General features: G+C 27.7%; 1 protein-coding gene across 1 annotated transcript in view; it reads right to left on the bottom strand.

Annotated features, from left to right (window-relative positions):
- LOC127288313 (agrin) overlaps positions 1-18008 on the bottom strand; it is an 83854-nt gene that overhangs the window by 10364 nt on the left and 55482 nt on the right. The window contains exons 2-6 of the mRNA XM_051315707.1: positions 10107-10223; positions 6855-7164; positions 5753-5896; positions 1940-2110; positions 1153-1317 (exon numbers count right to left, since the gene is read on the bottom strand). Of these exons, the coding sequence (XP_051171664.1) occupies positions 1153-1317; positions 1940-2110; positions 5753-5896; positions 6855-7164; positions 10107-10223 (907 nt within the window). The remainder of the gene's footprint in view (positions 1-1152; positions 1318-1939; positions 2111-5752; positions 5897-6854; positions 7165-10106; positions 10224-18008) is intronic.

The following is an 18008-nucleotide window of genomic DNA, read 5'->3' as shown; positions in this document are numbered from 1 at the left end:
AATTTAATTGAAAAATTAATAAAATCTTTTAAAATTTAATTACCTATTTCTAAAAATTTCAACTTTAACTCTTCCAAAATTATTATTATTTAAAAAAAAATTTAATTAAAAATCTGTATAACTTGATTAAGTATTGCCTGAAATTTTTTTTTTTTTTGACCAACAAAACTAAAAACTATGACAAAATTTTAAATTCGAATAATTTGCTAAAATCAAACTTCAAAAAATTATAAAAATAGAACTTTAATTTGTCTTATAATTAGTTCGATTCTGAAATATTCGAAATAAATTTTCTTGATAATATTTTTATAAAATTATTCGCATTACAGAATTAATTAATTTCACTTCCACTGATTCTAATTTTCACTTTCACTCACACTAATTCCTATTTTCATATTATCATTTTCACTATTACTAATTCTAATTTTACTCTGAATTCCATTTTCACTTTCACTAGTTTCTGATCAGTGAAGGTGGAAGTGAAAATTAAAAACAATTAAAGTGAAAATATGAATTGCAATTAAAATTACTGGAAGTAAAAGTGAAAATGAAAGTGAAAAAGAGAATCAGTTGAAGTAAAATTGAAAATTAGAATGATTTTAATTTTCTCTCTAAATTTGATTTCCACTTTCACTACTTTCTAATCAGTGGATGGGGAAGTGAAAATAAGAGTCAAAATTAGAATCAGTTTAAGTGAAAATTAGAATTAGTGAAAGTGAAAGTGAAAATATAAGTAAAAATTGTAATCACTGGAACCAAAAATGAAATTACATAATCTACCTCGTGTAATCAATAACCACCCTATTTTTTACATTACTATATAAAATCGCGAAAAACGAAATTCTTTTTTACATCACTTATGGGTTTTTAATAGTAAAAAATAAATTATTAAAATCATTTATTTGCTAAAAAAAAAAATCTATTTATATGCAAAAAATTTTTCATCACTTTTTCAAGCGTCAACTTCGAAAATTTAGTATATTTCAGTAAATTAAGATAAAAAAAATTAACTCTCTTGCAAATAAACGTACAAATCTAAAGACAAACCGCAAATTATGTAAAATAAAATTCTGATAACGAAAAAATAAATTTTTTTTCTAAATTTTCGCAAAGAATTAAATGCATAATAATATTTTTCAAAGAAAAACTTACAGACAAGATGCAACGTTAAGAAGACACTGATTTGAGTAGGTGTTTGCGTCGCTTCCGCAAACCGGATCTACTTCATTCGAACATCGTGATTGTTGCTTCATGCACTTTGTAACACGATTTTTACACTTATCGAAATCAACAACGCTCACTTTTCTTCTAGCTTGCCTGTTGAATATAAAAAAGAAATTTTACACCATTTGAAAGGTGGAAATTTAAAGCTTTCATTTTTATGAGTAAAAATAAATGATTTTACACTGAAAAATTGTTTACTTTTTGAAAATTTTAATTGGAAACAAATGCATTTGATACAATATTTTAATAATTTTCTTTTTTCTTCAAGCAAAATAATAATACAAAATTTTACGAAGCTAATTTTTGAAGAAATAATTTTATAAAATGAAAAATTCTATAATTCTTTGTCTAAAAAATATTTCTTGTAGTTTTCATTAATCAACAAATAATAAAAAAAATATTTTTTAGGCAAAAAATTATAAAATTTTTCTTTAATTTAATAATTTAAAAATTATTTCTTTAAAAATCGTTTATCATAAACGTTGCGTACTTCAGCTTCTTAAATTTTCACGCACTATAAATAAAATGGAAAAACAATTTTAGATTTTATTCATAATTATTGTTTACTAAATTAATAAAGTAAATAAACAACTTTTTTAAAGTTAGTAATATTAAATTAAAAATTATCTTTTTCGTTATTTTATTGAATTTTATTTTTAGAAAAAAAGGCACTTAGAAGTTATATATACAGATTGATAAATGAAATCCGACTTACCCGCAATTAAGCATCTGCATTTCACATTCGTTTCGATAGATAAGACCGTCTGATCCGCAAACAGACACTTCTGCTTCATTTTTACAATCGATAGGACAAGCTGTTGCTGCACTTCCTGAAGTTCTTTCCCGAGACACACAGAAAGACATAGGTACTTCGAATACATGTTTTCTGTGAACATTTTGTTGAATAATTATTTTTTTGCCAGAAAAAATATGATGACTGATGAATTTTCATAAAATTTATTTAAAATTCTATAATAATTCTTAATTTACTGCATAATTATTATTGAACAAAAAATTTGTTTCGCATAATTGTCATTTGATAACATTTCTATTTTTTAGAGTATTCAAAATGTTTAAAATTTAATTTGTCTAAAATTGCAAATGAGAAAAGGTACATATGAACCGACCGCCGGAAAGACGGCATATGTCGATTTAAGACATTTTGAGATATGTTATTCATTTGTAAGTTATAATTTAAGGCATTATTATCGAAAATTTTTTTCTTTTACAAAGGTTTACTATCGATCACTTAATTTTGTCACATATTTTCATAATCACTACCACAATTTATTTCTGTAATTCATTTTTTTCATTTTTCACAAATATATCCGGATCACAGAAAATTAAAAGGCATTAAAATAAGTTGCAACGCTTATTATTTTAATCCAATTTTGCTTATTTTAATACCAAAATGGATTAAAATAAGCAAAATTGGATTAAAATAATAAGCGTTGCAGCTTATTTTAATGCCTTTTAATTTTCTGTGATGATATTGCCTAAATATGTATTTTTAACAATTCAAAAATATTTCCTTTCGATATTTCTAGAATTTTAATGAATAATCTTTTCACAATATTTCACTTAAAAATTTGTAACATATTTCATTTTTTTATTTTGCAAATATTAAAAAATAATATGTCAGTGATTTTTCATCCTCACATTTCCTGAACATTTCGCTGAAATTTTTAGTACATTCGGAACTGCAATATTTCTTATAGGCGGACATTTCATTGCTTGCATCAAAATTTCATGGACCTTTCATTGAAATATTTCGAATCTTTCAATGAAATATTCAGGACAAATTCAGGAAATTTTATGTGCTGTGTGGGATGGCTCATTTTGCTCTTTGAATGATTCTCTACAATTCTGAATTTGTATTTTTGTTAAATAATGATTTGTTTAAAAAATATAAAAAATAAAAAATTTTATTTGTTTATTAAATTTTGAACAAAATATTTTTAATAAAATTCAATAAACAGAATTGTAGAAAATCTTTTATAGAGCAAAATGAGCTATTGTTTGTAAGAATTGCATAAAAATTACAATTGTTTATTAACTTTTTTAAAAAAATACAAAATGTTTATTAATTATTATTTAACAACAAATTTTAACTCAAAATAATTAAAAAATTTTTACTAAAGTTTAAGTAAAAAGTAACCAAAAATTAGTGAAAATTCACCTCCCTGATGTTGGCTTCGACGCTCAGCGCCGAAAATTGTTTTTCATAGAATCAAAAATTTCAAATTATTTTTTTTTTTAATTTTTCAATCCAAATAATACCTTGAAAAATACTTTTCAAGGCATTGTGTGGACCCAAAACCGTTTAAAAAAAAAGGTTTTGATATTTTTGTTCAAATGAAAAATAATTTTCAATGCTGAGCGTCGATGCCAACTTCATGGAGGTGAAAATTCAAACTAATTTAAATTAGTGGCTCACATATCACTAATTCATATTTAGAGAGTATCTGGTCAAAAAAAAATTTCTCTGCTGTAACTAAATCAAAAAAAGTTTCACAAGAATTATATACAGAAAAAAGTAATATTCGCAAAAAAAGTGAGAACAAAAGGGTGAAACATCTGGACTAATGAAGGGTTCTAATCCCATTCTCATCATAGTTCATGAATAACTAAGTAAATCAAGGAATAATGGATTCAAAGAGGGAGCTGAAGTGATTTGTTGACAAGTTTGAAGAGAGTTTTATACCGAAGGGTGTAAGTGTTTGAAATATTAAAGAGGATCTAAATGTGACGCTTCACGATGAAAGGGACCTTAGCTGCAAAAAAATTTTAGGTTATGTTTAGTGACAATTTTAACTTGATTAAACGTTCATTTTGAATTATATGTAAAATCAAAATCAGTTTTTATTGAATAATTTTGGTCTAATAAAGATTTAAACATCAGTGGTTTGTATTAACCCAACCAAAAATTTCAGTATTATACCAGAGTTGACTACTGGCACAGTACTGGTTCAGTATTGGCTGCCGAGGGCTGGACAGTCTGTACTGAACCAGTACTGGTATTTTCATTGTATTCGTACCGGTGCAGTACCACCCTCCCGGTACTGGCAAACCAGTACTGAGCCGATATTGAGCCAGTACCGGCTCAAATAGATTTTTTTTTTTTGATTAATACTAGTTTACAAAAAGTTCTAGAGTGAACCCGATGAATCTTTTTGTTTAAATATTTTGTTCATCAAAATTTTTTCAACTTGATTTTATTTTTCAAAATTAAAATGCACTTTTTTTTTGCTTTTCTGTGGGTAAAATTATTTAAACAAAAAGTTTCCTGAGACCAAGTCTAAAACATTTTGCAAGATTTTCTTTTTGTTTTCAGATATGCAATAAGCCAAAAAAAATTTTAAACGATCAAACTAAAAATAAATAAATTTGTTTATAAAAAATTAATATTTTTTAAAATAAAATTTATAATATAAATTTAATTTAAAAAATTAAATACAATCGCAAGTAAAATTGCACAAATATTATATTATCAATAATATAAAATCTATAATTAACCTTTCTTAATAGAAATTATAAAAAATAGTTAAACCTACAAACTTATATATTTCAATGGTCAATAAAATTATTGTAATTTGTTTCTAGATGTTATTCTTCAGTTTTTTTCCAAAAGTGAATTATAAACAAAAATTTAATGTTAATTTAAAAATAATTTAGATAATTTTTTTAATAATTACCTAATTTCAGGAATTTAGTATTCATTATTTATTAAATCATTATATTTGCGATGAGTTAATTTGTAAACTAATTTTGTTTTATGTAAATTGAATTGAATTCAATGTTAATTTATTTATTTTTGATATAATAATTCATAAGTTAAAGTGAATAATAAAATAATTAAATAGTTAATTGCATAATTATATACATTATAATTATTTTATAAACATTTTTATTTTTACTGAACTGTTTTTATATTATATTATAAAAACTTTGGTTTTATAATAAACATATTTTTATATTTATTTTTTGATTTTTTAAAATAATAATTTGCCATATATATTATAAGAAGGAATGAAAATTCTTTGTGTTTTCGATTTTATATAATAAAATATTAATTAGTTAGTTGACTAATTTAATTAATATTTAATTTGTGTTGGGTTACTAAAAATTTCCCAAAGTTACGCCAACTCTGGTGCCAGTACTGCGCCAGTATTTGTCAGTACTGCGCCATTAGTAAATTTTTGATTGGGAAGAGTTGATTATGCTCTTTGTGTATTTTTATCTCTTAAAATCACATAACCTAAAATTTTTTGCAACTAAAGTTCCTTTCGCCGTGAAGCGTCACTTATAGTCATATAATAAAAAAAAAGTGAAAAAATTTATATATTTCACTTTTCTCTCTTTTTTTTAATTTTTATGTACCCAAACATTTTTTATTAATATTTATAAAAATTTTTGGGAACATAAAAATAAATAAAAAAAGAGAAAAGTGGATCTACTCAAAAAAGAACTCCAGAGGAGCGATTAAAAGTTCTGAAGTGTACTTTTCAAGTATATTCTCATATCTTACCCGCAGTTCTTTGCCCTCATTTTACAAGTGTTTGAGTAAAGAATCCCATCACTTCCACAGGCTGGTTTGGCGCCTCGCCAGCATGATTCTCGGCAATGCCTCGTTGTCTGACAATGTTTCTTATTCGTTCGTACCACGCCCTGTCTGTAATAAGATAAATCAGAGCTATAAGAAATTATAACAGAATCATTCTATTCATTTGATGGTTATTAATGACTACTCATTTTCTAGTGAGTGCGAGAGGAATTTTTTTTTCTTTTTCAAACATATACACCACGTTGACATTAATTAATTCCTCCCATTTTTTTTTTAACACTTATTGACTTCTATATCATCTTTCTCTCATCAATAAATAATAAAGATTTCTTTTTGGAGGTTAAAAAAAAATTAAATTAAAAAATTATTAATTTAGCAGAATTCTCATTCAACAAAATTTAAAGTAATTTGAATTTTACCTCCCTGAAGTTGGCGTCGACGCTCAGAGTCAAAAATTATTTTTCATGGGACCAAAAATATCAAATAATTTTTAAAATCGTTTTGGATTCAGATAATACCTTAAAAAGTATTTCTCAAGGTATTTTTGATATTTTTAAGTTTTTATTTGCACAAATTATTATTTGATAGAATTATCAAAAAGTTGAATTTCCATTTGACCGAAATTGGAAACCTCCGAACAAATAGTCAACAAAAAGATTTCGGCGCGAATTTTAAAATTCAAATCACAATTTTTTTGATAAATTTTTAAATTCGCGCCGAAATTTTTCAGTCCATTTTTTGTCGGCCATTTTCAGTTTTGGACAAATGGAAATTCGACTTTTTAAGAATTCTATATCAATTAACAATTCGTGCAAATAAAAAAACCGATAAATGAAGATTCCAGTGAATTGAATATTTTGGCATTTAAAAATTTGAATCATTTTAAATTCTATTTTATGATAATTCTGCTAAATTAATTTTCGGTAAAATTAGATTTTTTTTGTAAATAAAAAATTAGGAAACGGAAAATTCTGTTAAATAAAAATTCGGTACCTAAAAATTTTATTTAAAAAAAAAATATAATAAATTCTATGTGGTATATTATGAAGAAGATTTGATCTGTTACCCGCAGGTGAGCAGCTTCATTTGACAGGTGGATTTGTAGACATTTCCATCGCTTCCGCAAACTGGTCCATCTACAGGAGCAAATTCACAGGAAACTGGACAATTCTCCCTATGTGCTGAAATATTATTACATGGTCCAAGATGAGAGAGTTCAATTCCCACTCGACAAATTTCCACTCTCAACATGCATTTATTGAGATAAGTTCGTCCATCCGTTCCACAAACTGGATCCTGATCATTTGGACAACGATGCTCACATTTGCTACCTGTCGATCTTAGACATGCCGTTTTTTCTGTCGCCAACGTGACACCTTAAATTTTCATTAAAACAAACGAATTAATTTTATAAATTCATGTCAAATGTTCACTTAAAAATTTATCAATAATAAAAGATTAATTTTTAAATATTAAATAAATTGAAATTTATTTTTATAAATTAAACATTATTAAATAAATTAAAATTTATTAAATTAATTTAAACTTTAATAAAATGAATTAAAATTTTAAAAAATATTTTATTATTATTATTATTGCATCTTTTCCATTTCGTTCTTTCTTATTAATTAATAAAAAAAAAGAAGTTGGAGAGGCTTTCACATAAAATACTACTACAAATAAACACATGAAATTGAAGTGTATAAAAACTTGTGGCTATTTGTAGAATCTAGTCATTTTCAGTGTCATAGATTTAAGTAGATTATACTTTCTCAATTGAAAATCGTTCCATCTGCACGATTCTATAGCAAAAGTAGGCTTTCTGTCCTCCTTAATAGAAATATAAAGAGGGAAAAGTTCCACCTTGACCCTTCTGTACTTTCACCTAACCAATGTGACTTCAACTTGAAACGCCTTCTCAACGCGAGAGAATAAAGAAACAATTAAAAAAAAAACAATTTCTTTAGAAAATTTTTTAAAAAATTATTAAAAAAAAATTTGTAATTTGAAAAAAATGTTATTTTTAATTAATTAAGAGTACAGTCACATGACCAGGGTTCGGAACGTAAATTACTTGACATAATCTACGTACTTCTCCACCTGTATATTACTTGGTCATTTATGTCTTGTGTTTTCTACGTATTTTACGTCTGTTACAAACATAACCTATAAAATGTCACACTGCTTACACATTGCTAATTTATGTATGATCATTTGAATTTTTAATTTTTTAAAAAATTAATTTCAAATTTTATTTAAGTACCCACACAGTACCCAAAATTTCCTGAAACTTGACAGAGTCTCACACGGCAAGGTTAGGAAACTTCAGTGGCAAGGTTCATACAAGTTTGTGTCGATGTTTAAATGTCCACATGAAAAGAATATTTACTCGAAACTTTGAGGAAATATTACACTATAAATATTCACGTGCAATGTTCAGTCAATGTTGTGTCAAAATATTCACCTATACTCAGGCTGCAGTCCCATGGCAGCGTTTTGCGTTGCGTTTTGTCACTAGACCCTGAGTGTAAACATAGCAAACATATATCTGCATCTCTTTTACACTCATGGTCTAGTGACAAAACGCAACGCAAAACGCTGCCATGGGACTGCAGCCTTATTATATTAGTAAATGAAATTTTTATAACTAGGCGAAAATGTAATTTCAATATTGACACAACATTGACTGAACATTGCACGTGAATATTTATGTGTAATATTTCCTCAAAGTTTCGTGTGAATATTCTTTTCATGTGGACCTTTAAACATCGACACAAACTTGAATGAACCTTGCCACTGAAGTTTCCTAACCTCGCCATGTGAGGTTCTGTCAAGTTTCCGAGAATTTTAAGTGCTGTGTGAGTAGTTTAATAAAACTAAAACTAATGTTGGTACAAATGTCACTAGAATAACAAAAAACAGGGTTGGGTAGCTGGAAATTTTACCATCTAATAAAAAAAGGACAATTTTCATAATATCCTGCTTCTCAACTCTGGTCATTTAGCTAAAATTTGTTAAGGCTATTCTACAATACTTTCATTTCATCGGTAATATTGGAAACTCCCTAGAAAATAAAATTACGTAAGTTACGAAACGGCGATAAATGAAAATTTGTTTAATTTGTCCAGTGGCTTACATAGCCTAAATAAGCCACTGGACAAATTAACCAAATTTCCATTTATCGTCGTTTCGTAACTTACGTAATTTTATTTTCTAGGAATGAAAAGAAAGTATTGTAGAAAAGCCTTAACAAATTTTAGCTAAATGGCGCATTTGAAATGTTGTTAGTTACTCTGCTTAACTAGACAGTTTGAAAATTTTCTTTGTCCCCACTCGCCATTTGTCATAATTCTCGTCAACTACCGCACCCTGCTCTAGTAATAATTTAGTAACTTTCTAGTTAAAATTGAAAATTAGTATAAAGTCACTAAATTTTCACTAGAGCAGAGTGCGATAGTTGACGAGAATTATGAAAAATGTCGAGTGGGGACAATGAAAACCAACCATTAGTAGATTAGAATTCAGCCAATCAAAATTAATTCTCTAGCGGAAAGTCTTCGCAAGAGATTTTTTTTTTTTGATTGGTCAACTTATGATCCGCTAATCCACTAATCTGCTCAATGTGATTGTACCCTTAACATATTTTTTTTTCTAAGCGACAAAAACAAATGAACAAGGCTTAAGTCGAAAACTCTAGTAATAAATTACTAGAGTGACGGTTGGTTTCCCTGGTCCCCACTCGCCATTTGTCATAATTCTCATCAACTACAGCATCCTGCTCTAGTAAAAATTTAGTGACTTTATTGTTAAAATTAAAAGTTACTAAATTTTTACTAGAGCAGGGTGCGGTAGTTGACGAGAATTATGACAAATGGCGAGTGGGCACAATGAAAACCAATCTAACAAATCAACAAAGTTGGGTCGCTACATATCGAAAATTCGAATTAAAAATACGAACATATCTCAAAGCGATTTTAAACCATATAATATTATTGAAATTATTATCGATTTGTATAGTATAAGAAAGTATAAGAAAAGTTAAAAAAAAAATTAAAAAAAAGTTAGGATATCTATATATATACAATATATATTACGTATGTTATGCCTTGAAGTATCTGTTAAATTCCAAGTTAATAGCAGCAAAAAATTGTATTCCAGGGATTCGTGTCGTAGAAACGAAAGAAGAGGTGCAATTAGACGTTCTTGTGGAACGTTACACGGTGGCAGGATGATTCTTAATTACGGTAACTAGCACTACTCACTTTTGCTCTTTTTTTTCTCCCTTTCTATTATATCCTCTACGCTTATTTCTCCTCACCTTTTCCGCACATCTTCTTCCTCATTTCGCATTGCGATGCGTAGATGACACCGTCGTTTCCACATACCGGTTCACCACCAGGCGGACAAATCCGAGGACACGCGCCAGCTACGTACTCTGTAACAGAAATTATTTTTTTTTTGTTATTATTTATATATATATATATAAAAGTAAATAGAAATATATTTCAAAAATAAATTTAATAGATGTGACGCGCTTTGAAGAAAGGGTCTTAAAAAGCAGGAAATTATAGGTTATGTTTGGTTGCTGTGATTAAACTTTATAAACCTAACCTATAATTTTTTTGCTTCTTAAGTTCCTTTCTTCAGAGCGCGTCACAGTTATTTAAATTTTTCACTAAAATTATTAAGCATAAAAAAAATTATTCCTAACCCAAGGGAAGTTTTTTCATTTTTTTGTATTGTAATAGGTGATTTTTTTTCTTAATGTCAGAATTTGTTTTTGACAATAAAAAAAAAAAAAAAAAAAAAAAGGATTAAAGTGAAGCTCTAGTGAAAATTTAGTAACTTTATAAAACTTTTAATTTTAACAATGAAGTCACTAACTTTTTACTAAAGCAGGGTGCGGTAGTTGACGAGAATTATAACAAATGGCGAGTGGAGACAATGGAAACTACTGTAACTCTCTGATTGGTAGAAAAAGGCGCTCTTATTTAAATTGATTTAATATAATAAATTGTTTATAAAAACAAATTTTTCAATGTTTTTTTTTGTTTTTATGTTTAGTTATAATGTTTCTTAATCAAAATTAATTTTTACCTAAAATTTATTATTATCCTTTTATCTGACGATGGTAAAGATTTTTGATGTCAAATCTTTGCCATGGTATTTAAGGGGTTAAGTGCGAATAATCTTAGCACTGTCACTAAACATGACTTAAAATTTTTGCAGCTAAGGTCCTTTTTACCGTAAAACGTCAAAAATATTTATCAATGTTTTATTAAAGTTAAAATATTAATTTTTAAAATTGTGCGTGCGAAAAAAAAGAAATAATTATTATTATTGTCTCTCACGATCAGACGTAGACTTTTATATTGAACTTGAGACATTTTTTGACTCATATATAAATATATATATATATATATATATATATATATAACATCTTTTGTGTTCATCTAATATCTGTAGAGATCGTCGTATACATATATAAATGTAGTAAATTTATCGAAGCAGATTTGCAATTCAACCGACGAAATAGAATTCTTGCCCGGATCTCAGATTAATTCTAACTGTACACTCTGATTTTATTATTCATTATTTATTATGCAATCCGGTATTGAACGAGCGTAGTAAATCCAAAGTGCTGTTGACCTGATGATCATTGGACCGAGACCAGCATGCAGACCAAGCGCGGCAGATCAACTCTCCCGGTCAACCGGAAGTAATTATAGTTTCGACAGAATCTTCAAGAGATGTATCGTATACACTACCGACTATCGACAGTGAAGATCATTTTCTTTCCGTTCTTTTTTCTCCCTCCCCCCCTCTCTCTCTCTCTCTCTTCATTCTAAAACCGACAAGTATAAGGCATCTTCAACATCTCCTTGTGGGATATCAATGTTACGAACCCGATTAACAAGACGGCAATCGAGCGAAAAAGGAACTTCTTCTTCATCATCATCTTCGTGTGAGGAGAAGAAGATGAAGAAGAAGTAGAGAAGAAGAACAAGAACAAGTTAGATGAATTTCTTCATGGCTGAACATTTAACTTGCGCTGCAAACAATATATATGGAATATCGTTCATTTACGCCCTGATATTTAGAAAGAAGAACGATTCGTCTCAATATATTCTTATGCATTCATTATCTTACGGACTGAGTTAAAATAATATCTATAAATAAATAATGCAACCAATCTTTTATGAATTAACATATACAATCACTTATTATACATCTCGTGAAGAAATGAATTCCAATTTTTAAAACAAAAAAAAAATTCTTTTTTGTAAAATATTTATATTTGAATATTGAAATTGGTATCTAAAATTAATTTTTGAAAAAGAGAACAAATTTTGTGATTGATGATGATAATTTGTTGCAGAGTGTCTTATCGATGAATATTGTGGTTGTGTATTAAGATTTATTTCTTTTTTAAAATCATACATTTTTTTGATTGTAAAATAATTTAAATTATTTTGTTTCAGTATTTCAGTTTTGTTTTATTATAAATGGAAAGATTTGTTTTTTGATTAACAATAAATATTTTTAAAAATTGGAAAGAAAAGTAAATTTTTTCTCCGTTATGCAAAATCTTTTTAATTTTGTTTAAGTAGTTTAATAAAACTAATATTGGAAAAAATATCACCAAAATAATAAGAAAACAGGGTTGAGCAGCTGATTATCATAAAAAAATGTAATTCATTTCTCATTGGTTAGTAATGTTTCAGGAAATTTTACCATTCAATAAAAATAGGACAATTTTCATAACATCCTGCTTCCCAACCGTGGTCATTACTTGTTAGTCTATTTGAGCAGGGTAATTAACAACATTTCAAAGACGCCATTTAGCTAAAATTTGTAAAGACTATTCTACAATACTTTCTTTTCATTCCTAGAAAATAAAATTACGTAAGTTAGGAAACGGCGATAAATGAAAATTTGTTTAATTTTTCCAGTGGCTTATTTAGGCTATGTAAGCCACTGGACAAATTAACCAAATTTCCATTTATCGTCGTTTCGTAACTTACGTAATTTTATTTTCTAGGGAGTTTCTAAATATTACCGATGAAATGAAAGTATTGTAGAATAGCCTTAACAAATTTTAGCTAAATGACCAGGGTTGAGAAGCAGGATGTTATGAAAATTGTCCTTTTTTTATTGGATTGTAAAATTTCCAAAAATATTACAAACCAATGAGAAATGAATTACTGTTTTTCATAATAATCAGCTATCCAACCCTGTTTTTTGTTATTCTAGTGACATTTTTACCAACATTAGTTTTAGTTTTATTAAACTACTTAGTTAAAATTTGAAATTTTTACATAACGGATAAGGGACAAAAATTTTCAATAAAAAAAAGCTTTTAAATACTAACAAAAACTACCTAGGCAATATACTAAATTATTTAATATTACTCTATTTACAAGCATCCAGGGTTGAGTCGAACTTTGTTCCTTGTTTCTAAATGTATGGAAGGTTGCTTTCCATTGTCCTCATTCGCCATTTTTCATAATTGTCGTCAATTACCGCCCCCTACTCTAGTAAAAAATTTAGTGACTTTATTGTTAAAATAAAAAGTTACTAAATTTTCACTAGAACAGGGTGCGGTAGTTAACAAGAATTATGACAAATGGCAAATGAGTATTTTTGCGAGTGGGGACAATGGAAACCAACCGGTATATTTCCAAAATTGTTAACAGCCGATTAGAAATAGTTATCCGACCTAATAATTTTTTTGGTACGTTTGTTACGGGGCATTTACGGGGCTCCTGGCAGGAGGAGGAGGGGGAGGAAAGGAGCCCCTTAACTGCATAATTACCCATTTTTTTAATGTACATTGATAAATAATTGTAATAAATAAGTAAACATATACTTGCTTTGTTAAGCCTTTTAAAATTTTTCCCACTCAACATTTCGAAATTGAATATTTTACAAATTAAAAACTAGCGTGTACCATAATAGCACTTAGTATATCAGAATAACCCCCAGCGGTATGAGAGAAACAATAAACATACTATATACATTCTTTTAATTAAATCATTTATTACAGTTATTTCATTTTTTATTTACAGTTTCCGTACAAATAAGATGGCTGAATTTTTTTTTTGCAAATTCTCATCCTTCACTTATATTATTTGCAACATGCAAGGAAAAATTGCGCAATTATGTTAATAGGCTGTTTGCAATTCTAGAAAATTTTATTTTAAAAATAATCCTAAGAGCATATTTATGTAGTTAATTTTACATATTACTTAAGGGGTTCACAAAATGAAAGTTAGGAAATAAAAATTAATTTTATCATCATAATCTCTTCATTATTTACATAAAAAAATAGCAAACTGTTAAGAATCCTTTACAATGATTTGAAACAAATTAAATCAATTTTCTTTTTTTTTCTTTTTTTTCATGTATGTGCAAAAAAAGACAAGCATAATTAGTCAATTTTTATAATTAATAATTGAGGGAAATAAGTTTTCGTAAATTTACGATTATTATTTTATCACGTGAAAAAAAACTAGAGTAGGTTAGTTATCACATTATTATTGGACCTTGGAAGCTATACGCTCGACCACGTAAAATAATTGAAGAATTGCATGCAGACAGCGTATATATAAGAATTACGGCAGCTCAACGCCCTTTATATACACCAATCCTTTTAAACTATTTCAACCGCGTCCCGGAAGTTTCGAGAAATTCTTTTTGGCCTTTCAAATATATATAAATTACATGAAAAAAATTATAAAATGAAGAGATTACTTTTTCTGTTAGATATATTTAAAAAAAAAAATTAAAAATTTTAATTATTAAATATCACTGGTAATAATAATAATAATTGACTTGCGCTTATTTTAATTGTAAATTTATTTATAATTAAATAGAAGGCCTAAATCATTAAAAACCGCAAAAATTATTAAATAAATAAAAAAATATTTGACGCGCTCTGAAGGAGTCAAAGAAGCAAAAAAAAAAAAAATTATAGGTTATAGATTGGAGTGAAAAAAAAATTACAACTATCAATACAAATTACTGATGATTCATTGCATCAAAAATATTCAATTAAAAACTAATTTTGATTTTACAAAAGAAAAGGAACTTTTAATAAAGGTGAAACAATCATAAACATAACCTATAAATTTTCGTTTCTTGGACCAAACATGCCAACGACCGTCATCAAACGCAACTGCGCTTGCGCTACTACAATTCTCGCATTGGTAGAAAAAGGCGCTCTTATTTAAAATGCTTCAATATAAAGAAATATTTAGAAAACAATAAAAAAAAAACCGGTAAGTGTTTATTTTATTGTTTTCAAACCACGTAATATTTATTTATAACAAAATAAAATTTATTTAAACCAAATAAATATTTATTTGGCTCTAAGACAAATATATCTTTTCTCTTGACGTGTTAAGAAATTAATAATTAATTTAATAAAAATATTATTATATTCGCTAGTGCTATTTTCAACTATAATTCTATAAAACTTGAACTTAACATTCTTGTTAATTTAAAAATTATCATGTACTTGAAAGTAATTTAATAATCTGTTTGATGACGTCATAATGTTTCACACATGCCCTTAAACGAGCACAATGTAGCACGTGTTATACATATATTTAAAAGCACTTCTCTCTCTCTCTCTCTCTCTCTCTCTCTCTCTCTTTCTCTCTATGTGGTGTAAAAGAACCTCGGCATCGTCTGAAAATATGTAACATATGTAGTCCGGCATTTGGTTCTGGTCGTATAAGAAACTCGTGTTTCTTATAGCTCGTTACTTTCGTTCCTGTTCCTCATCCTTAAGAATTATATTACCTTTAAATTTTTTTTCTACTTCTTTTTTATCCTCTTCTCTTTTCTATTCTTTTTTTTCTTCTCGAGTTGCAAAAAAAAAAAGAAAAAAAATACAGAATAACATTCAAATCAACACTTCCTTTTAGAAGGAAGAGAAAAAAAAATGTAACAACAATGTAATAATGATCGCATTCTGTATACTAGTTCAGCGACCCGCATCGCCTTTTCATGTGGCTATTCAGCAAATATACATATATTTTTATGTATGTGTATTTGTTGACGTGTGCTTATAGCTCGTATAATAAACTCGAATGCACACATGAATGGGTATAAAAAAAATTTCGCAGACATAATTTCGTTTGCATTGTTCGCCCTCGAGTCTACACAGACCAAGTCTTATTGGCATAATTGATTCTCATCGAAGCGTGGGAGTTAAGTAACTAGTTCTCTGACACTGACATTGACGTAAACGCTGATACTGTGTTCTTTTTATATTCTAAACGATTTCATTTTTTGTTTTTTCCTTTTTTTTCTACAATAAAAGATCGCGCAAATGAGATTTTGTTACCAGAGTGACAAAGTGAGGTTAGGTTCATTTTTTTTTATATTTCTAATTGGCTGTTAACAATTTTGAAAATATTATACCGGTTGGTTTCCATTGCTCCCCACTCGCATAAATACTCATTTGCCATTTGTCATAATTCTCGTTAACTACCGCACCCTGCTCGAGTAAAAGTTTAGTAACTTTATGGTAAGTTTTAATTGTAACAAAAATGTCACTAAATTTTTTACTAGAGTAAAGAGCGGTAATTGACGAGAATTATGAAAAAATGCGAATGAGGACAATGGAAACCAACCTTCCATAAATTTAGAAACAAGGAACAAAGTTCGACCCAACCCTGGATGCTTATAAATTTAGTAATATTAAATAATTTAGTATATTACTCATATAGTTTTTGTTCGTATTTAAAAAGCTTTTTTTATTGAAAATTTTTGTCCGTTATGTAAAAATTTCTAATTTTATATAACTAGTTCAGTAAAACAAAAACTAATGTTGGTAAAAATGTCACTAGAATAACAAAAAATAGGGTTGGGTAGCTGATTATCATCAAAAACAGTAATTCATTTCTCATTGGTTGGTAATGATTTTGGAAATTTTACCATGCAATAAAAAAGGGAAATTTTCATAACATCCTGCTTCTCAACCCTGATCATTTACCAAAAATTTGTTAAGGCTATTCTACAATACTTTCATTTCATTGGTAATATTGGAAATTCCCTAGAAAATAAAATTACGTAAGTTACGAAACGACGATAAATGGAAATTTGGTTAATTTGTCTAGTGGCTTACATAACCTAAATAAGCCACTTGACAAATTAAACAAATTTCCATTTATCGACGATTCGTAACTTACGTAATTTTATTTTTTAGGGATGAAAAGAAAGTTTTGTAGAATAGCCTTAACAAATTTTATCTAAATGTTGAAATGTTGTCAGTTACCCTGCTCAACTAGACGGTTGGTTGCCATTGTCCCCACTCGCCATTTGTCATAATTCTCGTCAACTACCGCACCCTGCTCTAGTGATAACTTAGAGACTTTATAGTTAAAATTAAAAGTTATTATAAAGTCACTAAATTTTCACTACAGCAGGGTGCGGTAGTTGACGAGAATTATGACAAATGGCGAGTGGGGACAATGGACACCAACCATTAGTAGCTTAGAATTCAGCCAATCAAAATTAAATGTTTAGCAAATAGTCTCTGCAAAAGATCGTTTTTTGATTTATCAATGTATGATCTGCTAATCCGCTAATCTACTCAATGTTACTATACCATTAACATATTTTTTTCTCAGCGACAAAAACAAGTGTACAAGGCTTAAGTCAAAAACTCTAGTAATAAATTACTAGAGTGACGGTTGGTTTCCCTGGTCCTCACTCGCCATTTGTCATAATTCTCATCAACTACCGCACCCTGCTCTAGTGAAAATTTAGTGACTTTATTGTTAAAATTAAAAGTTAGTAAATTTTCACTAGAGCAGGGTGCGTTAATTGACGAGAATTATGACAAATGGCGATAAAAAATAATTATTAAATTATCTATTTATGATTAAGTAAAAAAATGTATTTTAAATTTGATAACATCTATATATAGAAATTTTGTCTCTATATGTGAAATTATTTATAGATCAAGCCTATATAAACATTATTTGTTTATTTAACATATATTCCCATATCAATAAAATAAGAATGTTAATTATGACCTATAACAGTAAAAAAAATTTTTTTTTTCAAACGAGTCAATGCATTTATCAATAGGTTATGTGTATATTTAAAAAATGTAAATACCCATTACAAATAGGAGTTAATGAATTATATATATAGAAGTTAGAATTCTTGCACCTTTAAGGTTATTAATATGAACAGTACGGAA

This window comes from Leptopilina boulardi, unplaced genomic scaffold, assembly GCF_019393585.1.
Source record: "Leptopilina boulardi isolate dan_hultmark-lab unplaced genomic scaffold, ZJU_Lbou_2.1 LbouV2_384, whole genome shotgun sequence".
Taxonomy (NCBI): Eukaryota; Metazoa; Arthropoda; class Insecta; order Hymenoptera; family Figitidae; genus Leptopilina; species Leptopilina boulardi.
The sequence above is the reverse complement of the archived record's forward strand: the minus strand, read 5'-3'. Positions and strand labels throughout refer to the sequence as shown.